The 26,551-nt window shown below is 39.0% G+C and overlaps 1 protein-coding gene across 1 annotated transcript in view; it reads left to right on the top strand.

Moving 5' to 3' along the window:
• The window catches only part of LOC125092050 (ferritin light chain-like), a 68,145-nt gene that overhangs the window by 1,500 nt on the left and 40,094 nt on the right, over positions 1-26,551 (top strand). Inside the window, exon 2 of the mRNA XM_047716301.1 lies at positions 4,778-4,860. Within this exon, the coding sequence (XP_047572257.1) occupies positions 4,803-4,860 (58 nt within the window). The 5' untranslated portion in view covers positions 4,778-4,802. The remainder of the gene's footprint in view (positions 1-4,777; positions 4,861-26,551) is intronic.

The raw sequence follows: 26,551 nt of genomic DNA on the forward strand, positions 1-26,551 counted from the left end.
TGTATAAACAGGACACAAACAGGAGGAAGAAGAGAACTTGCTTAAGGAAATGATCAGCCATAACAAAAGGTTATGTGGGCATAGAGGAAGTGGAGAGGAATATGGGTGCAGGTGAAAAAAAGATTAAGAACGGATTGGCAAGATTTCTGTTTTAAAGGAAGTTCCCACACAATTATTCTCAGCTCTGGTTATTCATTTGGATCACCTGGAGAGTATATTAAAAAAAGCAAAAAACCATGACTGCCTGTGGCCAGTCTCAGGTAGCCTGAATCATTTGGTCTCAGCAGTTTCTAAGTTCTTTAGGTGGTCCAATAGGAATCAAGAGTTGAAGGATACTGTCCCTATTGCAATGAGCTTAAACCCAACTTCAGAAAGGAGCTTTCTCCTATATTTTTCTAGTCCCCAGGAAGCAGCAGGAAAAGTATACTGAGCACTTCAAATCCAGTGGCTACGCTTAGCCTCAAGGTCTTGCCCATGCATAATTACCCCATAAAGGAGTCAGAAATCTCCATTTTCAAACAAACAAGGACACTGCTGAGTGTCATGGATAATTTTACGAGTTAACACATGATACTCACAGATGGTGCCCATCAGCTCAACTGTTTCACAGTTTGGAGCTTTCTGGGGGATAAGTTTTAGGTCCAGATTCTTGAAAACTTGGCCTGTTCTAGCAAAATAGATTATTTAAATGAAAAGATAAATATGAATATTCAATAATGTAATTAATGGGTAAATTTACATAGCCCATTAAATCCTTGCTACTCAAATTGTGATCTGGGTAATTCCATGGGGTGACAAACCGTCCCAATTTTCCCAGGGATGAGGGGTTTCATTGCACTCTAGATTTTCATTGCTAAAGCCAAACCAAGTCCTTGACAAACCAGAACAAGTCCTTGAACCTGGCATCTACTGGGAGAGCTTGTTGAAAATACAGAACCTTGGGCTCCTCTCCAAGCCCATGTTAACAAGATCCTTATGGGATTCAGATGCACAGTAATGTCTGTCAGTTTGTCATGGATTGAATTGTGTCCGCTCAAAAGATCTGTTGAAATCCTACCTTCAGTACCTCAGAATGTGACCCTACTTGGAAATAGGGTTGTCGCAGATGCAATTATTTAAGTTAAGATGAGGCCATACTGGAGGAGGTTGGGCCCTTAATCCAGTATGACTGATGTTCTTAAAAGAAGAAGAGACAGGAGGGATCCATGGGAAGACACAGAGACACACAGGGGAAGGGCATGTGGCCAATCGGAATGACACAGCTGCAAGCAAGCTGAGGAACACCAAGGAGAGGAAGAGGCAAGAAATAATTCTCCCCAGTCTCAGAGGCACCATGGCCCTGCTGATGCTTTGATTTCAGACTTCTGGCCTCTGGAACTATGAGAGAATAAATTTCTGTCATGCAAGCCAGCCATTTTGTGGTACTTTGTTAGAGCGGCCACAGGCGACTAATAACATGCCTAAGAGTCACTGATGTCCGGTTGCTCAAAATATAACCACAGCGGCCATATCACCCAGCAATCCCACGGCCAGGTAGATACCCAAATGAATTGCAAACCAGTATACAAACAAAAGCTTGTACATGAATGTCCACAGCAGCACTAGTCACAGAAGCTGAATGGTGGAAACAACCTCAGTATCTACCAGCTGATGAACAGATCAACAAAACGTGGTCCCTCCATACAATGGAATATTACCCAGTCATAAAAAGGAATATAGTGCCAACACATGCTACAACATGGGTGAATCTTGAACACATACTGAGGGAAAGAAGCCAGACACACAGCCCACATACTGTATTACTACCTTTGTATGAACCATCCAGAACAGGCAAGTCCATAGAGACTGGAAGCAGATTAGTGGTTTCCTCGGGCAGCGGAGAGGGGTAATGGGAAATGACTGCTTGGTAATTCCCAGGGATTTCCCTCAAGGTGGTGAAAAATTTCTGGAGCTGGACAGTGGTGACAGTTGTACAACATTGTGAATGTACTTAATGCCACTGAATCGTACACTTGAAAATGGTTGAAATAGGAAACTTCGTATTTTTTTAAAGATTTTATTTATTCATTTGACAGAGATCACAAGTAGGCAGAGAGAGAGGAGGAAGCAGACTCTCTGCTGAGCAGGGAGCCCGATGTGGAGCTCGATCCCAGGACTCTGGGATCATGACCTGAGCCGAAAGCAGAGGCTTTAACCCACTGAGCCACCCAGGTGCCCCGGAAACTTTGTATTTTATCACACAAATAACTTAACCACAGCAAATCCAAAGGCCCTGAGGCCTGAAGGAATGCTGCATTTGGGGAGCTGACAAAGTCAGCAAGGCTCGATAGCTGGGGCAAAGATGGTATGCAGGAGGCTAGAGGGAGGTCAGCCCATCCAGGTCCTATTAGATAATAATAAGAATTTTGGTATTTTGCTTAAAATAAGGGGGGCTTTTGATTTTTATTTGCCTTAAATTCAGTACTTCAAGGAGAACTGAAGTGCCACCAAAGCACCTACCTGGTCCCTGCTACCATCACTCCTCAATCTGTTGTTCACACAGCCACCAGAGTGATCTTGTTCAAACACAAACCATGGCGTGGCTCTCTCTTGCTTAAAACCCTCTCGTGGCTTCCCATCATTGCACAAAGAATCAAATTTCAACCCTCTACCCTGACTTAGCAAGCATCCAGGAGCTGGCTCCCGTGTCCTCTCCCATTATTCTCCCTTCACCCCTGTGCTTCAGCTGCTCTGGCCTTCTCTCTGTTCTTCAATCAGACTTTGTTCCACCTGAAAGCCTTCATGCTGGCTGGTCCTATCATTAGAATGCTTGCTCCCTTCCTTCCTGCCATTCAGATCTCAATATAGTCATCACCACCTCAGAAAGACCATTTCAGACGAAAATAGCCATCTAGTCCAAAACAGCCAATATAGTCACTACATGCTCTAATTCCCTACGTTGCTCTTACCTACCATTTTCTTATTCGTGCTTTTGTTTTGTTGTCTACCTCTCCCACCAGGCTCCACATGGTAGGTGTTTTCGTCTACTGTATTCACTGTTCTATCCCCCACCTAGATGCAGTAGCAAATCAGAAAATGTTGACCAAATGGATGGTACGTAGTAGTCACTCAGTAGATGACTGTTGACTGATTGAAGAAGGGTGGGATATTTGAAATGGACCATGAAGTATGAATAAGGTAATGGTGTAGTTTGGAGAAAGGAGAAGGGCATCATTATAGGCTAGGGCGCAGCCTGAACAAAAGCAGAATGCTTCCTCACAAGAGTGGTGAGGTGCACCAGAGGCCCTAGAGTGGGAAAGGATGCAGAAATGCGGGACTGTGATGGCCCTCTTTGCTCAGGCCAGGTAACGTTTTCTTGTGTAGGCCATAGAGAGCAGTGAAGGGTTTTTCAGTAGGAGTGACATGATCTGACTTGTGTTTCCTGGGAGGTAATTTTGGAGTTAGGAGGTAACTGCAGTCACCTACCTGGGCATTGATGAGGGCCAGACCTCAGAAGTGGCAGTGAGGCTGGAGGAGTGGTGCATCTCAACTCCAGCTACATAAAAATCCACTAAAGAGCTCATGCGCTCACAGATGCCTGGACTCCTTCCCCCAGAGATTCTGTTTGACTGGGTCTGTGGTGAGGCCAGAGGAATCAGTAATTTTTAAAAGCTTCCAGATGCCCTAGCTGGATCAAAAGCCCCAGGGGCAGATAAAATAAATTGTTTTGAAATACAATAGACAAAATGCACCTGGGTGTCTCAGTCAGTGAAGTATCCAACTCTTAATTTCAGCTCAAGTCATGATCTCAGGGTCCTGAGATTGGGCCCTATGTCAGACTCCGAGCTGCGTGTGGAACCTGCCTAAGACTCTCTCCCTCTCTCTCTGTCCCTCCTCTGCCTAAAAAAATGGACCAGCCCTCAGGACTGTGTGGATTTGGGTAAGGAAGGAAAAGGAGGAAATGAATATGACTTTTAGTTTGAGTAAACTTGGAGGGCAGCTTTGAAAATGCATAATCCCAAAATATGGTACATCCAAGCAAGGGATTGGCTTATAGTTATTACAGAGCATGTGTAGGAAGATCTTTTTGCTCACAAAAGGAAATTTTTATCTTTTTTAAAAGATTTTATTTATTTGTGAGAGAGTGTGCATGAGCACGAGCAGGGTGAGGGGTAGGGGGAGAGGGAGAAGCAGATTCCCTGCTGAGCAGGGAGCTAGTTGGGGGGCTGCAGGACCCTGGGATCATGACCTGAGCTGAAGGGAGATGCTTAACCCACTGAGCCAACCAGGCACCCTGGGAAATTTTTGTTCTAATAAGAAAAAAGTCATAGGAAAATATGCAATATAACCTCAACTATGTAAGAACATAGAGAAAAGAAATTAGAAGAAAATGTGTATAAAATTGGGGCACCTAGCTGGCTCAGTAGGTAGGTAGAGCACGTGACCCTTGATCTCAGGTTGTGAGCTCAAGCCCCGTATTGGGCATAGAGATAACATTTTAAAAATATGTATAAAATTTTCGCAACAGTAGCTCGGGGTGGGGGGGTTATGAATGATTTTGTTTCCCCCCCCTTTTTTTTTTTATATTTACTCTCTTTCCTAGAATTTTGAAGTGAGCATATATAACATTTATAACAAAAAACGAGACTGTTTATAAAGGAAGTCCTCCCAAAAGATTAAAACACTAAAGTTTGTAGGACTTAATGGCGGGGAGGATCTTGAACTCTTGAAAAACTTACCAAGATGAAATTTGAGTGTACGTGCATTCATCTCAATTTCTCCGTCTGTGCGTTTCCAGGGTCCCTCCCTACCTTAACACAAAGATGACTTTTACCCTGGGTATCAGAAACATCTGCAAGACTGACTCCGCACCCGCTAAAGGTATGTTTGCAAAAGCCACCCGGGAAAGCACGTGGCCAAAGAGAGGAGAGAACTGCAGTTTGCAAATTTGGTTTGAGGAGCCTTCATAAGCATCAGAGGCTTAGGTTTGTTCTGAGGACAAGTCCACAGGACCTGGATGAGGATGTGGAATGAATGATGCCTCAGGAAAACCTCATACGGATTTACCCCTGAGCCTCGGGGAAAAGCACATGTTAAAAAAAAAAAAAAAAAAAAAAACTAAATGAGAAAAAAATTTCATAAAGATACTGGGACAATAAAGTTTTGTAGCCAAATATAGTCTGCTGAACAAAAAATTAGCAGGGACAAAGGGTACTGTTCTCCTATCAACAGACAAGCAGTTGAATGTCTCAGAACATGGGGTAGAACCCTAAGACATTCAGACAACTTCCTCAAATGGCACAAGCTAAAACGAGGGAAAAGGTCAATGCCCCTTAGTAACAGGACTACATTTGTGAGACTGTAGTAGCAGCACTAGGTGATAGGAAGACCAGATGTATAAATTCAAGTGCCACCTCCCTTTACACTTGGGGACTTCCTGAACATGTTGGGAGGAATTTGAGAGGTGTTGAAGTTCTTCGGTTTTGGGGTTTGTTTGTTTGTTTGTTTGACCTAGCAATTCCTTCTCTAGGATTTTGCCCTACAAAAATAAACAAGTGTACAAAATATACCTATAAGATTACTAACTACAAAATTCATTATTGGAAGAGTAAAAAATGGAAACAGTACAAATATTCATCAATAGTGTTTTGCCATTTAGTCATTTATTCTCCAAAATTGTTGAGCATCTGCTATCTGCCAGGCACTTTTCTAACCACTGGAAATATAGCTATGACCAAACCAAACCAGGTTCCTGTCCTCAAGGAGTGTGCACTCTACTGGGGAAGATGAACATAAAAAATTTTCTTTAGCATATCTATACTATAGAATTCTATGATAGAGGTTTTTAATATTAGATACATTTAGCTGTATTAAAACAAAAGGTCCTTCAAGATATAATACATAACATATAATTTTTTACTTATAAAAAAGTTATAGAAGAGAGTTATAATCCTCTATAAGTATAAAAAGAAAGTGTATTAGAGTATTGATATGAAAATATCAGGATGAATATATATGACAATCTTTGAGCAGTGGATTGTATTACAGTGGAATTTCACCACTGAAAATGTTCATTTGATTTTTTTACAAGCAATATTATATTTATAGTGAAAAATAAGCCATTAAAAAGAAACACTGTGTATAGAGGTTAAACCCTAGAAACATTTTTTTTAAAAATTGTTATTGGGGGCGCCTGGGTGGCTCAGTGGGTTAAGCCGCTGCCTTCGGCTCAGGTCATGATCTCAGGGTCCTGGGATCGAGTCCCGCATCGGGTTCTCTGCTCGGCAGAGATCCTGCTTCCCTCTCTCTCTCTGCCTGCCTCTCCATCTACTTGTGATCTCTCTCTGTCAAATAAATAAATAAAAATCTTTAAAAAAAAAATAAAAATAAAAAAAAATAAAAATTGTTATTGGGATCTCCTATTTATTCTGCAGCTATTGGACATAGGGAAATGCAGATAAAACTTTTGTGTATTTGGGGATACAATACAAAAATGTATAATTATGACTCAAGATTAATCCTTCAGATCTCAACCAAATGGGAATATATATCACATCTTCTTCATCCATCTATAGATGGACACTTGGGTTGCTTCCATATTTTGGCTATTGTAAATAATGTTGCAATAAAGATGGGGGTGCATATAGCTTTTTGAATTAGTGTTTTCATATTCTTCAGGTAAATATTCAGTAATGGAATTACTGGATTATATGGTAATTCTCTTTAATTTTGAGGGGAGCCTTTATACTGTTTTCCACAGTGGCTGTACCAATTTGCTTTCCTACCAAGAGTGCACAAGAATTCTTTTTTCTCCATATCCTTGCTCAAACTTGTTATATCTTGTCTTTTTAGCCATTTAGACTGGTGTGAGATGATAGCTCATTGTAGTTTTGATTTGCATTTCCCTGATGATGAGTGATGTTGGGCATTTTTTCACATGTCTGTTGACCATCTGCATGTCTTTTTTGTAAAAATGTCTATTTAGGTCTTCTGCCAATTTTTTTAAACTGGATTGTTTGGGGGTTTTTGGTGTTGAGTTGTAGAAGTTCTTTATGTATTTTGGATATTAAACACTTATCAGATCTATCATTTGCAGATATCTTCTCCCATTTAGTAGGTTGCCTTTTCATTTTGTTGGTGGTTTCCTTCATATACAAAACCTTTTTATTCTGCTGTAGTCCTAGTAGTCTATTTTTCTTTTTGTTTCCCTTGCCTGAGGAGATATATCTAGAAAAATGTTACTAAAGCCAATGTTAAAGACATTATTATCTATGTTTTCTTTTATGAGTTTTATGGTTTCAGATCACACATTTAGGGGTTTAGTGCATTTTAATATTAGATACATTTAATTGTATTAAAACAAAGGTCCTTCAAGATATAATGGGGTTTTTTTGTGTGTCTGGTGTAAGGAATTGATCCAGTTTCATTGATCTGCATGTCGCTGTCCAGTTTTCCCAGCACAATTTATTGAGAAGAATGTCTTTTTCCCATTGTATATTTTTATCTCCTTCATTGTAGACTAGTAGAACATAGAGATGTGGGTTTCCTTTGGGATCTCTATGTTGTTCTATGGATCTATGTGTCTATTTTTGTGCCAGTACAATATTGTTTTACTATAACTTTGTAATATATTTTAAAATCTAGGATGGTGATACCTTCAGATTTGTTCTTCTTCCTCAAGATTGGTTTGGCTATTTAGGTTTGGGGTTTTTTTGTGGTTCTATACAAATTTGGGGGTTATTCTATTTCCATGGAAAAATGCTATTTGTATTTTCATAGGGGTTGCATTGAATCTGTAGATTGCTTTGGGTAGTATGGACATTTTAACAATATTAATTCTTCCAATCCATGAGTATGATTTGGTTTTCCATTTGTTTGTACAACCTCAATTTCTTTCATCAGTGTTTTACAGTTTTTAGAGCACAGGCCTTTCACCACCTTGGTTAAACTTATTCATGGTTATTTTATTCTTTTTGGTAAAATTGTAAATGGAATTATTTTCTTAATTTCTCTTTCTGCTGCTTCATTATTAGTGTATAGAAATGCAAAAGATTTCTGTATATTAATTTTGTATACTGAATCTTTACTGAATTATTCTAATGGGTTTTTGGTGGAGTCTTTAGGGTTTTCTTTGTCATCTGCAAATAGTGATAATTTTATTTCTTCCTTACCAATTTGGATGCCTTTTATTTATTTTTTCTCACCTGAATGCTGTGACTAGGAATTCCAGTACTATGTTGAATAAAAGTGGTGAGCGTGGACATCCTTGTTTTGTTCCTGATCTTAGAGGAAAAGCTCCCAGTTTTTTGATCATTGTACATGATGCTACCTGTGGGTGTCTCATATATGGCCTTCAGAAAGCTGAGGTATATTCCTTGTAAACCCACGTTGTTGAGGGTTTTTATCATGAATGGATGTTGAATTTTATCAAATGTGTTCTCTGCATCTATTAAGATGATCATATAATTTTTATTCTTCATTTAGTTAATGTGATATTCACATTGATTGATTTGCAGATATGCAACCATCCTTGTATCCCTGGAATAAATTCCACTTGATTGTAGTAAATGATCCTTTTAATGTATTGTTGAATACAGTATACTAATATTTTGCTGAGGATTTTTGTGTCTGTGTTCATCAGAAATATTTTCTTTTTTTGTATTGTCTTTGATTTTGGTATCAAGGTAATGCTGGCCTTGTAGAATGTATTTGGAAGCTTCTTTCCTCTTCTATTTTGTGGAGTAGTTTGAGGAGAATAGGTAGTATCTCTTTTTTAGATGTTTTATAGAATTCACCTGTGAATCCTTCTGCCTCGGAATTCTGTTGGGAGTTTTTGATTACTGATTCAATTTTGCTGTTAGACATTGATCTCTTCAGATTTTCTATTTCCTTCTGATTCAGTTTTCAAAGACTGTATGGTTCTAGGAATTTATCCCTTCTTTCTAGTTTGTCCAATTTATTGGCATATTGATTTTCATAGTAGTTTCTTATAATCCTTTGTATTTTTGTGGTATGGTATCAGTCATTAGTTCTCTTTCATTTCTGATTTTATTTGGGTCCTCTCTTTTTGCTTGACAAATCAGCTTTAAGGTTTATCAGTTTTGTTTATTCAGAGAACCAGCTCTTTGTTTCATTGATCATTTTTATTTTTAAAGTCTCTATTTCATTTTCTGGTCTTTATTCCTTCTTCCTTCTGTTAACTTTGGGCTTTATTCTCCTTTTTCTAGTTCCTTTTAGTGTAAGGTTACATTGTTTGAAATTTTTCTTGTTTCTTGAGTTAAGCCTGTATTGTTTATAAATTTTTTTGCTATAAGTTTCCCTCTTAGAACTGCTTTCACTGCATGCCAAAAATTTTTGACTATTGTGTTTTCATTTTCATTTGTTTCCATGTGTTTTATTAATTTCCTCTTTGATTTCTTCATTGACCCATTGGTTGCTTAGTAGCATGTTGTTTGGCCTTCACACGTTTGTGTTTCTTCCAGCTTTTTTTTTCTTTGTAATTGATTTCTAGTTTCATATTGTGGTTGGAAAAAATGTGTGATGTGATTTCAGTCTTCCTAAATTTATTGAGACTTGTTCTATGGCCTCACATATGATCCATCCTGGAGAATGTTTCATGTGGTCTTTTAAGGCATTAGTAAGGTTATGGACTGCTGGGTTTCTATTCAGTGGTAGCAGGACCTCCAAAAGTGGTAGCAGCAATTCCTCACACAGGAAGCATCAAGTTTGAGCTTCTGGCCTCCAACTGAAGCGTGGTAGCAGGTCTCTGGTTCCTACGTAAGACACACTGTGATCATTTGTAAAACTGGACAGAATTCTTTCTCTTCCTATTTCCATGCCCTTTTGCCATGTGATTTTGAAGCTCTTCCCATAAAAAGTGGAATCTTTTTCTCCATTCTTTGAATCTGGGTTGGCCTTGTTCCTTACTTTGAACAATAGAATGCCAAGGAAATAGCATTATGATGGTCCCAAGCCTGGGCCTCAGGGGAGCTTATCCTTCTGCTCACTCTCTGGAGCCTCATGACTGCTAATGGAATAAGCCCATGCTAGAAACCATGTGTATCAGTTTAGCCAGCCCTCCTGTCCCAGCTGAGGTCTCAAATCTGTAAGAGAGCCCAGCCAAGATCAGCAAAGCCAATCCAAAACCAACCACAAATGTTTTAGGGACCCCAAGTGAGACCAGAGAACTGCCCAACCTAAATGGGTGAGCGTAGAACTTTTTCTTAAATAACTGGTTTTACACCTGCATATTTGCAATGGTTACACAGCAATAGCACCTTTCCCCTTTTGTTAGCACTTTTTGTAACTTTGTGGCAAATCATTAGCAATAAGTTGTTTCTGCATTGAATGTATAGAGTAATTTCTGTTTGCTTGACTGGATACTGTTACATATGCTACATGTCTGTAGAATAGAATTCTATTCAGCCATCAAATTAATGTTGTAGTAGAGTACATGGATATAGGGAAATTATCACAGTATGTTTTCAGTGAAAAAAGAAGAAATTATCAAAAAGATGTATAGTATGATGCCAAATTGGAGACATACACACACACAAACACACAGTGATAATTTTTACCTCATGAACTGATATCTTTACATTCTGTGAGTTTTTAAAAAATTTCTGCATTTACTAAATGTTCTGTGAAAGCATGTATTTCTTTTGTAATTAGAAAAAAATTCACATTGTTAATTTTTCAGGACATCTACATAGATATTTGGCTTGGGGAAGCCGTGATACCTTCTGTAACTCCCTCTTTAGCAATATATTGTAAATGACTTTTTTTAAATAGGTGACAAGAAACTAGTGTCTTACCTCTGATAGCAGTATTCCAAGCTAGGTTACGTTACTCCTGTTGCCCTATAATCCATAATCCTACAGCAGTTTCTGAAGTGGGACATAAACCATTTTTTTTCCTTCTGTCCTATTCCTAAATATTCTGTCACCTCACCACATAGTTGCTCCTGAAACATCCTCTTGACATGTATCCCCTAGAGGTGTCCAGCTCTAGATAATTCACTCAGCAGATATAGGAATCTTTGGTTACTGATAATCTCTTATTAAAAGGAATGCATGCTCCTACACTGACCCCAATACCTGTGATAAATACTGTGTTCCTATAACATAAAAGATATAACTGATGGACACTTGGCTCAGAAGAATTCAGCCAAAAAGATGATCATCGCAGGTATCCAGGTTCTGTGTAGTTGTTTACCATTTTTATTCATGTATATCATAATGTTTATTGGATGCTATTTTTGAATCCAAAGATTAGTGTTCATTGACTCTTGTAGGACTATTTTCTACACAGTGGTGATTAATCTACTTTAATGTAGGTTCATTTATTAGAGAATTATCTTTGATTGCACCTTAATAAACCAATATATAAAAATGAGTCATTTGAAATTCCTTCTATCTAGTTATAGTGAAATATACTTTATTTTTTATTTTATTAAATATTTATTTATTTGACAGAGTGAGACAGAAAGAGAGCACAAGCAGAGAGAGCAGCAGAGGAGAGGGAGAAGCAGGCTTTCCACTGAGCAGGGAGCCTGATGTGGGGCTTGATCCCAGGACCCTGAGATCATGATCTGAGTCGAAGGCAGAGGCTTAATGACTGAGCCACCCAGGCGCCCAGATCTGTACTTTAGATAGTCAAGCGTGCAGATGTTGTATAGCCCAGGCCAGAGCCCTATCTTATTTAAATGGACAAATGGCAATGTTTAAAGTGAAGACTGGGCCATCATGGCCAAAGCAGAGCAGAACATTGAGCTGGTTATCAAGGAGTTAACCTCTGAATTCAGTTGACATGCATAACCATGGCTCTGAACATTTTTTGTTAGAATCATTCCCATCAGTAAGCTGCTGACTTCTTATAACTGACTTATTTCATGATCATTATTAGAAACATTTACTAATCAACTGTTGGCATCAGGACTTGAACCCAAGCAGTCTGGTATAGGAGCCCAAACTTGTGAACTCAGGCTGCCTGGGTTTCCTTCTGGCCTCTGCAATTTACCAGTCTTCACATTTGTAAAATGGGGGTATTAATAGTACCTCCCTTGCTGTCTTACATGAAGCAGTGTATGGGAAGTGTCTTAAATAGTTCTGGCGTGGTGGGTGCTCAATAAATGTTTGTCGTCATTGTGAGAACATTGCGGTGCCTTCTAATTATGAAAGTTTAGATCTAAAAGAGACCTCAAAGATGATTAAGTTCACTGTTTTTCAATGGCAGTTCACAGACTCTTAGTGGATTTTGAAATCAGTTTAAGGGCTTACTTCTGTCATTTAATAAAGCACATAAGAATATAATAAAATAGAGATTATCAAAGTACATTACTTGTAATAAGGATAAGTGTTGTCTCATGAAACATTTGTTTTAGAGTGATAGCAGACTTGACTGATGCTCTGCCCACATCCCCTCAGGTCTCTTTTGCTGGTTCTGCCCATTCCTCAGTGTCTTTGTGCTTTTCTCTTAAAGAATTTTCCCTGTGCTTCTTTAGAAAACTACGTTTCAGCTACTAGAGATACATTAGTCTAATATATCTCTATTATTTATCTGTTGCTGCATAACAAATTTTTCAAAAACTTGGTGGCTTAAATGCAAACATTTACTTACTATTTTTTAAGATTTTATTTATTTATTTGAGAGAGAGAGCCAGAGAGAAAGAGCAGGAGCAGGGGGGAGGGGCAGAGGGACAAGCAGACTCCCTGCTGAGCAAGGAGCCCAAGGCCGGGCTTGATTGCAGGACCTGAAGATGAGGACCTGAGCTGAACACAGATGTGTACCTGACTAAGCCACCCAGGAGCCCCAAAATGGCAAGCATTTATTATCCTACATAATTTCTGAGGGTCAGGAATCCCAAGAGCAAAGTAGCTAGGTGGTTCTGGCCCAGGGTGTCTCATGGAGTACAGTAAAACTGTTCAGCTGGGGCTGCAGTCCTCTCAAGGCTTGAGTGGGGCTGGAGACTCTGCCTTCAAACTTACTCATGCGGCTGGCTGCCTGTGGGCTGGAGGCCTTAGTTCCTTGTCATGAGAATCTGTGTCATGGGCTTCTTCATAGGACTGCTCGTAAAATGAGATCTTGCTTCCCCCAGAGGCAGTGATCCAAGAAAAAGAGAATCCAGGATGGAAGCCCCAGTCTTTTATACCTTAATCTCAGAAGTGACATATACTTCTGCTGTATTTTATTGGCTACACAGACCAACCATGAAACAGTATTAGGAGGGAACTACACAAAAGTGTGAATACCACAAGACAGGAATCACCAGGGGCCACCTTTGGGGACTGGCTACAACAGGTACTGTGGGCAGAAAGTCCTGGAGGTTACAACTTCCTGGTGACCTGTAACCAGTGACTGACTAGGAATGAAATGCCAAAGCCCAGCTCTCTTGCTTCAAGGCAAGTCAAACTCCTTGGTGTATTTTGTGCTCCAGAGGTCCCCTTGGGATCAGGATGAGGCTGAGACTTCACCTAAAATCTTACCCTTCATTGATTTCTGTCCTTTTCCTCCTGTGCATCTTCTACTCGCATACCAGTTACCAGTTGCTCCTGGAAGCACATCCTTGATAAATCACTTGCACTCAGATGCTTATCTCAAGGTCTGCTTCTGGGAAATCCAGCCTAGGGTAATGTGGGTTATGTATGTGTGCACATGCACATGTGCGCGTGTACACATTTCTTGCTGTAAGTTGTGGTCAAAGCATTGAATTAAAAAAAGAAACCCAAGGGGCGCCTGGGTGGCTCAGTGGGTTAAGCCTCTGCCTTCAGCTCAGGTCATGATCTAAGGATCCTGGGATCAGGTCCCGCATCGGGCTCTCGGCTCAGTGGGGAGCCTGCTTCCTCTTCTCTCTGTCTGCCTGCCTCTCTGCCTACTTGTGATCTTTGTCTAATAAATACATAAAACCTTAAAAAAAAAAAAGAAAAAGAAACCCAACTCTGATCTATGTAAATACTTTTATTTTACAACTGCATGAACAACTGCCCAAACAGGTAAAATGATTAACTAAAGATTGCCCAACCCTGAGTGGTTAGATGAGCCCTTGATTTTATTTTGACTTCCTGTGCTTAACGTCTGGTTGTAAAATTATTTCCATTGGATTGAATTCCAACTCAGACACTTGCTGGTTATGTGACTTGAGTGAATTCAGTCCTTCTGGGCCTTAGTCCCCTGATTTATAACATGGGAATAATAATTGCTCTGAATAGAAAGAAGGTGGACAGAAATGAAATCAGAGGTGCCTGGGTGGCTCACTTGGTTAAGTGTCTGACTTTTGATTTTGGCTCAGATCATGATCTCAGGGTCATGTGCTCTCTGCTCAGTAGGGAGTCTGCTGGAGATTGTCTCCCTTTCTCTCACTCTCTCTAAAATAAGTAAATAAATCTTTTAAAACAAAAAGAAATGCAATCAAATTCAAGCTTCCTATTCACTGCCCCCCCCCCCAATTTTTAAAATTGTAATAAAATACACATAACAGGGGTGCCTGGGTGGCTCAGTCGGTTAGCTGTCTGCCTTTGGCTCAGGTCATGATCCCAGAGTCCTGAGATTGAGCTCCACATCAGGCTTCCTGCTCAGCGGGAAGTCTGTTTCTCCCTCTGCCCCTCCCCCTGCTCGTCCTTGCTTTCTCTCTCTCTTCCCCATAAAGATTATTGGGACACCTGGGTGGCTCAGTCAGTTAAGCCACTGCCTTCCGTTTGGGTCATGGTCCCAGGATCCTGGAATCAAGTCCCACATTGGGCTCCTTGCTCAGCGGGGAGCCTGCTTCTCTCTCTGCCTCTGCCTACCACTCTGCCTGCTTGTGCTCTCTCTGACAAATAAATAAATAAAACCTTTAAAGAAAAATAATAAAGGTTATTAAAATACACATAAGATAAAATTTACCAGCATAGCCATTTTTAAGTATACAGTTCAGTGAATCTTGAGCAATCATCACCACCACTGTATCCAGAACTCTTTCATCTTGCATAACTAAAACTCTCTACCCATTAAATGCTAACTCCCCATTTCCCCCTCCCTAGCCCCTGGCAACTACCATTTTACTTCTTGTCTCTATGACTTATAATTCATTGGCTTTTTGACCTTAAACAAATAATGTATTTTCATTCTCTTTATCTTGGGTAAAAATAGACTAATACTTTCTAGTGTACAGCTTATCAAAATACCTGGTAGCTATCATGTACTATCATGTACATGGAAGAGCTTTGTAAATTATAAAGCACCATACGAATGTGTATTATGGTTATTATTATAACACTACACCTAAATAGGAGGCCAAATTCTACTTATTCATCTGGGGTTATGTATCAAAGCATTATAAATTTTTGATCAACCTCATGTCATTACTTAAACACAAACTATGTTAATAGTATCACCAAGCTTGTTTTCCGATTTTTCTTTGGAAAAATAAGCAAATCAATTTTTCTTTATGGGAAAACTATCTGAAAAAAAACTTTTTCTAAATGAGTGATTTTATATTTTAAGTAATTTTTAGATATGCAGCAAGCATAAAAAGATAAATTATAAATGTTTGAGGGCTTTAAGTTCTTTGTATTTCACAAACTGGTAATATTTCTGAAAATAAGGTAGAATTTGATAATGTTCAGCCTTAAGGGATCTTTCTTCTTTGAGTAAAGAAGTGGAATGATTTTATAGTATGTATTAATATGAGCTTATCTCTCCATTTAGAGCTACCACCACCCTGTCCTGATGAGTTAAATGTTTCACATTTTTCAGAAGAAATAATTAAAAGGAAATGTACAGTGTAACATAAATTATAGCAGAAACTGGAAGAAAAGATGCTTGGAAATGTAATAACTTGAGGCCCGTGTTTAGAAAGAACCTATTTGCACTTGGGTTAGACTGTCTGCAAATTAGAAGAATGAACTTGCCTACACAGGGATAGAAATAAAGCATGATTCTGGCTAAGGGACTATAAAAGTAGTTTTGTTTCTTTGTGTTTTTTTTTTTTTTAATTAAAAAGCTGAGATCATTGAAAGCTATGTAAAGAAAGAAGCACCCATATACATTTCTGGTAGAAAAGAGTATATATCTCTTACGAAGGGCAATTTGGCAATATTCATCAAAATGACACAGGCAGTTTTGGGCCCAGGAATTACACTTCTGAATGTGTACATGTGTGCTTGCACTTGTCACTTATACTGTCAAGGGTTTCCTTCATAGCTAAATAGATTATATAGGTACTATAGGCTCTCTACGCAGTTGGGGAGACTGGGACACCTTTCACAGGCATCAAAATGCCCATTCAACTCTTACACGTGCACACGTACACATGTATCTGAGGGTGGATATGCAAAGTTGTTCATTGTTGCTTTTTTATTTTGGTAATATTTAAAAGTTTGGAAGCCATCCAATGTCCATTAAGTTAGAATTGGTTTAAGAAATTATGATGTATCCTTACAATAAAATGCTATGCATATATGAAAAAATTGAGGATGCTTTTATGTGTTGACATGTTACAAATTCTAAAATATATTATTCCTTTTAAAAGACTTTGTTTATTGTGAGAGAGAGAGCATGAGCGGGGAGTGGGGAGAGGGGAGAAGAAGGAGAAGCAGACTCTCCACTGAGTAGGGAGTCCAAGGTGGGGCTCCATTACAGGACCCTGAGATCATGACCTGAGCCAAAGGCAGACGCTTAATGGACTGATCCACACAGGCACCCCCCTGAAATATATTATTAAGTAAAACTGGCAAGATTCAGTACAGTGCATATGCCAACTTTGGTGTGAAAAAGGAGAAAATACAAATATTTTTGTTGAAATACTGGTAGGATAAACAAACAAGCAATCAAACAAAATACCCACTTTGTCAAAACTGGAGGTAAAACAATAAAATGCACATCTTCAGTTCACCCCTTTGTATAAGGAAATATATGAATAATTGAAAAAAAAAACTGCTTCCCAACATTTGGATTTGTCTCTGAGAGTGTCAGACATCAGTCTCCCAAACCCAGAGGCACTTGCAAAGCTGTGTGGCCCCCTTGAAGCCAATTATGTGTCTTCAAGATAGATGATGTGCTAAGGATTGAAAAACATTACTTTTATTCCATTCTTTTTGCAAGTCCTCAGGCACGTGAACGTATTTAGAATTTACTGGTTTTTCTCCTCCTTTGGGGACTCAGCCAAAGTGAGGCAGAAAGACTTTCACTCTTATATCCCCTTATACAATTTTACTTTTCACTAGCAGAATACAGGATTAAGCATATCATAAAATTGTCCTGCACATCTCGCTACTTAGGTTAGAGGTTACCTCATTTAGTAAACCACAATTAAGCAATTATTCTTGTCCCGATATTCCCTGCCGCACCTAGCACAGGGCCTCATTTAACAGATGCTCAATAAGTGTTTGCTGAATTGAGCCACCTGCTTTATTTTACATTGACAGAACCAGCCAGATGCAGATAAAATGTTAAAATGATTTACATTTCAATTGTGAAATTAAAATCCAGAACTACTGTTTTCCTTTTGAAATAAGAAATGCTTATTTCAAAAGACCCCTTAGTTTATCATTTTAGAAAATGTGCTCTTATGCTTTGATTCTCAACCCCTACATAAAAAGCAAAACAATTTGCAATGCTACTAGAATGTAAACCAGTGTCAGGAACATGTATTAAATGTATCGATTTGGGGGGAGCCTGGGTGGCACAGTCCATTAAGCCTCTGACTTTAGTTCAGGTCATGTTCTTAGGGCCCTGGGATCGAGCCCCACCTCTGGCTCTCTGCTCAGCAGGGAGTCTGCTTCTCCCTCTCCCTCCTCCTCCCCACCACTTGTGCCTGCTCACTCATTCTCTCAAATAAATAAATCTTCAAAAACAAATAAGAGTATTGATTTGGTTTTTCAGGAAATGTTTAGTCATCTTGTGTGTTTTTTCTTTTTTTTTTTTCTCCCAATCCAAGTTGGTAGTCAAGATATAATTGTACAAGCTTTCTAAAGTGACTAAATTATTGCTTGCTACTAGACAACTGTGATTGCCTTTTCATTTTCAAAACTTAGAAACAGAGCTTTTCCAGAGCACGCCTTCTCATTAACTCGATTTGCTTCAAATTTGGTGTGTTCCATGATGAGAATCAAATAATTGGCGATATTTATACTATTGAAAGCATAAAATCTAGGTTCCTGACTGGGAGAATGTTTATATACTAGAAGGAAGTATTTGCAAATTACATAGCTGTGAAAGTCTTATATCTAAACTGTATAAAGAACTTTTACAACTCAATAATAAGACAAATAATTAAAAAGGAAAAGATTAGGATATTTTACCAAAGAGGACATATAAATGGCTTATAAGTATATGAAAATGTGCTCAATACCATCAGTCATTAGGGTAATGTAAACAAAAAGCAAAATGAGACATCACCCTGCATCTACAAGAATGGCTACAGTCAGCAACAGACGTTAAAAAACATTAGGACTGATACAGAGAAATGATAACCTAATACAGAGGAGCAGATTAAATGGTACAGCAATTTTGGAAGAAGTTTGGCAGTATCTTAAAAGGTGAACATGTATTTTCCATATGATGCTGCAATTCCCCTGGGTATCTACCCAAGAAAAATGAAGCCAGTATTCACACAAAGACTTCTATGTGAATGTTAATAGCAGAATTACTTATAACAGTTAAAAACCAGAAACAATCCAAATGCCCTTCACCTGTAGAACAAATGAACAGATTGTGGCATAGTCATACAATGCAATTTTATTCAGGAATAAAAAGGAACAAAAGACTGATAGATGCTACAACGTTGATGAACCTCAAAAACACTTTGCAAAGGGAAAGAAGCCAGACAGAGAAGACTACACATTGTGCAAGAAAATTGGCAAATCTGTAGAGACCTAGGAGTAGGGATGGAGATTGACTAAAAGTGGGATTACCTGAAAGGAGCTGTCCCTTTAGGGTGGTGGGAACTTCCTAAAGTTGGATTTTGGTGATGGTTACACACTGTACATTTACTAAAAAAACATTTAATTGCATACCTAAAGAAGTGAATTTGTGATATAAAATCATCTCTCAATGAAGCTGTTAAAAATGTTTTAGAAATTTAGGTTATAGGTGTTCTTTCTGATATTTCATCCTGAATTTTTTTCTTCCTTGATTTTCAAACTTAAATTTGAGGGTGTGTTTGCATATCTTATTTTTATTTATTTTTATTTTTTTAAAGATTTTATTTACTTATTTGCCAAAGAGAGAGCGAGAGCGAGAGAGCGCCCAAACAGGAGGAGCTGCTGGCAGAGAGAGAAGCAGACTCCCCGCTGAGCAGGGAGCCTGATGCAGGACTCAATCCCAGGACCTTGAGATCATGACCTGAGCCGAAGGCAGATGTTTAACTGACTGAGCTGCCCAGCCACATCGCATATCTTATTTTTAAATTAAGGAATATGTGTGTGTTAATGAAAATTCAGAAAACATATACAGAAAATATATAATTCTATTCCCTAACCTAAACACTGTCCATATTTTGGTGGATACCTTTTGTAGAGGGTATCCATCTTAGTCCACATATTCATAGCTTCCCATTAGCTTTTGGATAGTTTTTCCATAGTTGGGGAATATGATGGTTTACAAGCTATCAGGGGCACCTGAGTGGCTGTCAGTTGAGCATCTGTCTCTTGATTTCTGCCCCGATCATGATCTCAGGGTTGTGAGATTGAGCCTCGAGCCAGGCTCCATGCTGGACATGGAGCCTACTTAAGATTCGTTCTGCTTCTTCTGCTGCTGCTCCCCCTAAACCCCCTCAAAAAAAAAAAAAGACAAAACACAAATAACCCAATTAAATTATTATCTTTGCTTACTAGGAATTACATGCTCATTTTGGGTAAGGTTCTGAGGGATATAAGGGAAGTCAGAATAATACAAAAGGCCTAAGGAATTCCAAATGTATAGTGTAAGTTTCTTTTAGCTGATTTTATTTTTTTAAGATTATTTATTTATTTATTTGACAGACAGAGATCACAAGTAGGCAGAGAGGCAAGCAGAGACAGAGGAAGAAGCAGGCTCCCTGCGGAGCAGAGAACCCGATGTGGGGCTCTATCCCAGAACCCTGGGATCATGACCTGAGCCAAAGGCAGAGTCTTTAACCCACTGAGCCACCCAGACGCCCCAAGAACTTGATAGTTTAAAGAAAGAGAAGAGCCTGTATCAAGGCAAAAGCAGAAATGTGTGGAATTTTTATGATTTTATACAAAGAATCTTATCACTTGCTGGTACTGAGCTGAGATAGATAAAACAAAACTCAAAATTTGATTCTTAGGCTAATGTATAAAAAAACAGTGGTTTACCAGATATTTTACATAAAAGTTATTTTTGGCTTGGGTGGGAGTAGGATCCCCAGAATTGGAACGGAGTCATGTGGGATACAGATAACTCAGCCCCGCAAACCCCGCAGAGCCTTCCTTCCTCTCCTGGTTGATGAAGCTGTTCATTCCTTAAAGACTCTGTAACAACCTTACTGAGAGTGTTAACTTTAAAAGGAGAGAAAATTCCTTTTGGCTTCTTAGCTAACTGCCTCTGATTGTTGCCACACCTAAACTAGAATTAGGTCTTGGCAGGCTCCAGTTGGCAAGTTGTGAATTTACTAATGTATGTCGGCAATTTATCACAATAGATTCAGTGAGTGCTATACCAAGGAAAGCAGAACAAAACACTGGATCAGTTCGAAATCATTACTGAGGAAGCACTTAGAAGGAGGTTCTGAATTCATTGTGCTAGCTCAAGATGCTAGAAGTGATTCCAATGCTTTGTTCAGCTGAACTCAGTAAGGGGGCCAGGGTAAAAGAGGTTGAGATGCTAAGTTTCTTGGTATGATACAGGTGAAGGAGTAAAAAAGAAGATAGAAATTTTATAGCGGGTTTGTTATGCATTACCCATTCTTTCATTCAGTTCACGGTTTGATACTAAGAGCCTGTGCCATAATCTCTCGTAGTGTGTGAGATATACAGGCTGTGAACCAAGTGCTCAGTTTAACATGTATTCAAAGCTGAAAATGATTAGTAATGATCCAGTGCTCATTTCCTGACCCTTTCCAGACACAAAATAACTGACACACTCTTTCCAAAGACAGAATGCAGGGTGCTCAATGATTTGATGAAGTGTGCTTCGTCTGTGACTAGAGACAACTTAATGCCCACTGGCCTTGGAAGGTGCTGGGAAAAGTATTTGACACTACTTTGCCCTTGCTGGCCACGTGAAGTACCAGCCAGTTGTGGCTGCGTGTTAAGCCACAGACTGCAGGATGCACAAAATTGTCAGGTCCCAGTTGGTGGGATCAAAGGGAAATTAGAGCATAAGTCAGAGATTTTCAGTGGAGGATGATTTTGCCCAGCAGAAGATACTTGGCAATGCCTTATAGACCTTTCTGGTTGTTGCAAATGGGAGGGTGCTACTGGCACCTAGAGATTGGAGACCAAGGATGCTGCTTAACATGCTGCAATGCCCAGAATAGCCCCCTCTTCCCCAACAAAGAATTATCCAGCTCGAGCAGACATTGGCAAATATTTTCTTTAAAAGGCCAGAGAGAAAATGCTTTAGGCTTTGTGGATCATCTGGTGTCTGTTTTAACCATAGACAACACTCATAAATGAAAGAGTCTGTGTTCCAATAAAACTTCATTTACCCAAGCAGATCATGAGCTGGATTTGGCCCACAGGTAGTGGTTTGCCAACCCCTGATAGATTAGCTGGAATATTACACAGTACTTTTCTCATTTATTGTATGATGCTAATAAACAACTATTTTACTGTTTAATAATACTTTTTATTTTGCAATAAGCCCTTTTAGTTCCAATTTTAATTAAAAACATGAAACACATGATTATTAATGGCAAACGAACTACTGAATATTCATTTGTCAAGAAAGTTGATCATGGGCATATAATTTGCACAAAATTTCTGGAGACATTTACCATTCACCTTGGAAGACAAAATAATATAATTGACTGTATAAAATCCAGGGACATAAATCTGTGGGATACATAAATATCTGTTTTGAATCTTAGTACTTTAAGAAGCCTGGGTCTGAGGATATCAGTTTAACGTGTGGATCTTCAGAAGATGTATTTATATATCACTCTGTAAGACATGAATTTTCATTTAGATCAAATAACCATTTTACTAAATTAGTGTCATTTTTAATCTAAGTTTTCATGTGCACATATTAAAAATGAAATGATACATGTTGGGCACCTGGGTGGCTCAGTGGGTTAAGCCGCTGCCTTCAGCTCAGGTCATGATCTCAGGGTCCTGGGATCGAGTCCCACGTCGGGCTCTCTGCTCAGCAGGGAGCCTGCTTCCCTTCCCCTCTCTCTGCCTGCCTCTCTGCCTACTTGTGATCTCTCTCTGTCAAATAAATAAATAAAATCTTTAAAAAAAAAAAAGAAATGATACATGTTATTGTGTTAGTTCCATTAGTAGAAGAACTGCAAAAGGAATTACGTGAGGTTAGTTTTACACCAGTGATAGTGGAATCTTCAAATGGAAAACCTGTTCATAACAATGATGGTTTAATTTTATTTTCACAAAATTCATGGAATCAAAGTAAAGTTTTTAGAAGTTCATTCTATCACAAGGATAAGTATGAGGTTATTACTAATTAAATTAAAAATTCAGTGAAAAAGTTCAACTTTGAAGATACAGTTGTCTTATGATACAATATGGAAATAATATTTTGTGAAGTTCTGCATCATAGTAAAAACAAGGTTTTACTACTTGAAGATGCCTAGGGAGCAGAAGTGTATTTGGAATTGGTTGACATGTGCACATGATTCCAAACTATGTAAAAAAGCTATGCTATTATAACAAACGAAATTAAAAAGTCAGTTGTCAAGATTTACAAAGACTATAACACATATATATGTTGAGGCACCTGGGTGCTTTCAGTGGGTTAAGCTTCTGCCTTTGACTCAGGTCACGATCTCAGGGTCCTGGGGATCGAACCCTATATCAGGCTCCATGCTCAGTGTGGAGTCTGGTTGTCTCTCTCCTTTGCCCCTTCCCCCCAACTCCTGCATGCTCTCTGTCTCTCAAATATATAAAATCTTTAAAACACACACACACAGGCGCCTGGGTGGCTCAGTGGGTTAAGCCTCTGCTTTCAGCTCAGGGCATGATCTCAGGGTTCTGGGATCGAGCCCCGCATCAGGCGCTCTGCTCAGCGGGGAGCCTATTTCCCCCCCCCCTCTCTCTCTGCCTGCCTCTCTGCCTACTTGTGATCTCTGTCAAATAAATAAAATCTTACAATACACACACACTAACTGAATTAAAAAACTTTGGTGATAAAGTTGTTCAACAAAATATTTTAGCATGGCAATACATGGTTTCTCTCAAACTGAGGAAAATGTATATAGGAAAGACTGAGAAAAAAATTTTTAATTAAAATAAGATTTAGTTATATTACTATTCAAATTTATATTTTGGCCTTCTTCCCTAGAAGGTCATAGTGGGCAATACCAAAATAATATTTCTGTGAGAGTGAAATGTCTGTTCTGGCAACAGTTACGCAAACTGAAAAGTCAATTTCTCTGCCTTTCCATCTTCTGACAACTACTGTATATCTTGCTAGTACAGTTGCTTTTCTTTGATTTGTGCCAGAAGTCACCCTAATCTTTTAGCTTTATATGTGTAAAATATGTACCACAGGGGCGCCTGTCTTAACCCACTGGCTCAGTGGCTCAGTGGGTTAAGCCTCTGCCTTCAGCTCAGGTCATGATCTCAGGGTCCTGGGATCGAGCCCCACATCAGGTTCTCTGCTCAGCAAGGAGCCTGCTTCCCCCTCTCTCTCTGTCTGCCTCTCTGCCTACTTGTGATCTCTGTCTGTCAAATAAATAAATAAAATCTTTAAAAAAAATGTACCTCAAAATGACAGTCTTCTATATTTATTCTAGGCTTCTTGCTGACCTTCTCAGAAAGCACTTAGACTTTTAAGAAATACAGTGAGATACAAAACAGGTGACTAATGAGATAAATGGATGATCTCTCTCTGCTGCTCAGAACTATTGTTGAGATGAATTTAATAAAGGAATCACTGAAAAGGTCATTAAGCTTCAAATACAGCCTGTTAAGCAGGTGAGAAGGGGAAAGGGGCCTTCTCTGCCTTCTACTGCTCTTCCCTGTGTTCTGATAGATGTTTGTTGTTTTCAGCCACTCAGTATCAGCTGCCATTTTCCAAGAGTTCTCCAATTTTATTTGGAGGAATACTTCTGTTCCATTAGGGTGGTCTTGGTGTATCATAATGCCAGATTCTTGCCTCCCCATTTGGAAACCAAAGGCATTCAGTCCTTACTTGCCTTGCCCATCTTAAGAGCCAGGATGGAGAAGTTGACCTGAACTTGGTTAATATATTGTCTCTCCTAAGACTTTGAATCTTAGGCATTTGAGGCACAAGAACATTAGAGGTCATGCACTAATTAGTCCCTTCTTGCTTGGAGTTGGTGGTTTTTGATTCTGTGCCTTAGGCCTGTAGGTTGACCTTGAGTTCCGCAGATCCCAAGCATGACTTTTTAAACTTCTGCCTTCGGTTAAGTAGAACTTGTTTTAGTTACTTGCAAACAGGGAACCCTAAATGGCACTTCCTCCTTTAGCCATGTTGTCTTCTACGTCTACCCCAAGCAAATTACTCTACAACTTACCCACCATTCTTTACTGTGAGGAAGTCATTTCTTTTAAAGGTAATTTGCACAAAGGTGTTAAGGACTTTGTGTGTTACTCTTCTTAAGAGTCTTAGGATGGTGAAGCATCTCAGGGAGAAGGCAGTAGACAAGCTTTGAAGATTGGATGTTCAGACATTTGGTTTTCATAAGACAGTATGAAATGCTGCCATTTATTACCTACTTGGCTATGCGTGTCATTGTACTAGGTAAGCACTTTTGAAAAAATCCCCACAGCAACACTTCGAAGAAGGTATTGTTATATCCATTTTATAGATGTGAATATAGTGGCTTAGAACAGTAAAAGAATATGTTCAAGATTATCCAGCTAATATTTGGGGGATCCAGAATTTGAATCTATGCAATTTAACTCCAGTGTCATTTTCTTAACTGCTAGCATGTACTGCCTCTCTGTAGGATGGGTATTGTCTTGGGAAAGAAGGATTTTTCTCTTTCAGTCATTCTCTATGTGTGCTTTACCACCTCTGGGTGGAACTGGCCCAGCACATGCACCCAAGTATAATGTGCCAACATGGACACGGACATTTTTTCCCTGTGTGAAGCTGCGAAGGTTAGTTGGACCAGGCCAGCAGTGTCCTTCTGTAGTGGTTTCTATTAGGACTGAGCTATTACCTTAGTACATTACTAAAGTGTAATTTACATACAGCAAAACACTAGGGTCTTATATATATAGTTTAGAGAACTTTAACAAATGTATATATCATGTAACTATCACCCAGCTCAAGATGCAGAAGACAGATGCAGAGATAGAAATCTATCTCCCAGAAGCATATTTTACTCTTCTTTCTAGTCAATTCCGCCCCCATAGAGACAACCAATTTTCAAATTACCATCAGTTTTCTTGTTCTTGAATGCCATATAGAATCCTATATCTAGTGGTTTTTTTAAAAGATTTTTATTTATTTGACAGACAGAGATCACAAGTAGGCAGAGAGAGAGAGAGAGAGAGGAGGAAGCAGGCTCCCTGCTGAGCAGAGAGCCCGATGTGGGGCTCGATCCCAGGACCCCAGGATCATGACCCGAGACGAAGGCAGAGGCTTAAGCCACTGAGCCACCCAGGCGCCCCTATCTAGTGTTTTATGTAAGGCTCCTTGCACTCAACCTAATGTGGTTTTTAAAGATCAATCCATAGTGTTAGATGCATCCTAATGAGTTCCTTTCATTGCTCAGTAGTTGTATGAATGTACCATGGAGTTTTTTGTTTATTCATTTGCCTGTTGATGGACATTTGGGATATTTTCAGTGGATGGTTAGTCTGAATAAAGCTGCTCTGACTGTTCTTGTATAAGTCTTTCTATGAATTTATGCATTTATTTCTTTTAGCTAATATAGATTCAGAAATGGAATCGCTGATCATGAAGAAGGACTAAAATACATTTCAAAAGAAACAACCAGGATGTAAAATTCTGCATTCCTATCAGCAATGTTAGAGAGTTTCAGTTGCTCCACATCTTTACCCACACTCAGTGTTTTTGATATTTTTTTTCCTGATGGTTATATAGTTGTATCTCATTATGGTTTCAATTTCTATTTCCCTAATGGCTAATGATGTTGAGCACCTTTTACTATGCTTACTGGCAATTTGGATATCTTTTGTTAAGTGCCCGTTCAAGTCTTTGGTTACATTTTTTTTTTATTATTGCTAACCAACCACAAAAGCATATGACCCCACACTTGACCAAAAACAAAGACAATCTGTATTTTGTACACATGTCAGCATAACTATCAACTCAGTGATGTTCAATATTTACACAAAGCTAAGTTGAGAGAGGTCATATTTATAAGGATTGCCTTGCATAAGATGTTCCCGTCTACTTTTCCAGGCCAGAGGTTTCCAACTGGCAGTGGTAGGCCAACTCTGGCTCACAAAAGTATTTTGTTCAGCTAGTATTTTAA

Source organism: Lutra lutra, chromosome X (assembly GCF_902655055.1).
Source record: "Lutra lutra chromosome X, mLutLut1.2, whole genome shotgun sequence".
In the NCBI taxonomy this organism is placed as follows: domain Eukaryota; kingdom Metazoa; phylum Chordata; class Mammalia; order Carnivora; family Mustelidae; genus Lutra; species Lutra lutra.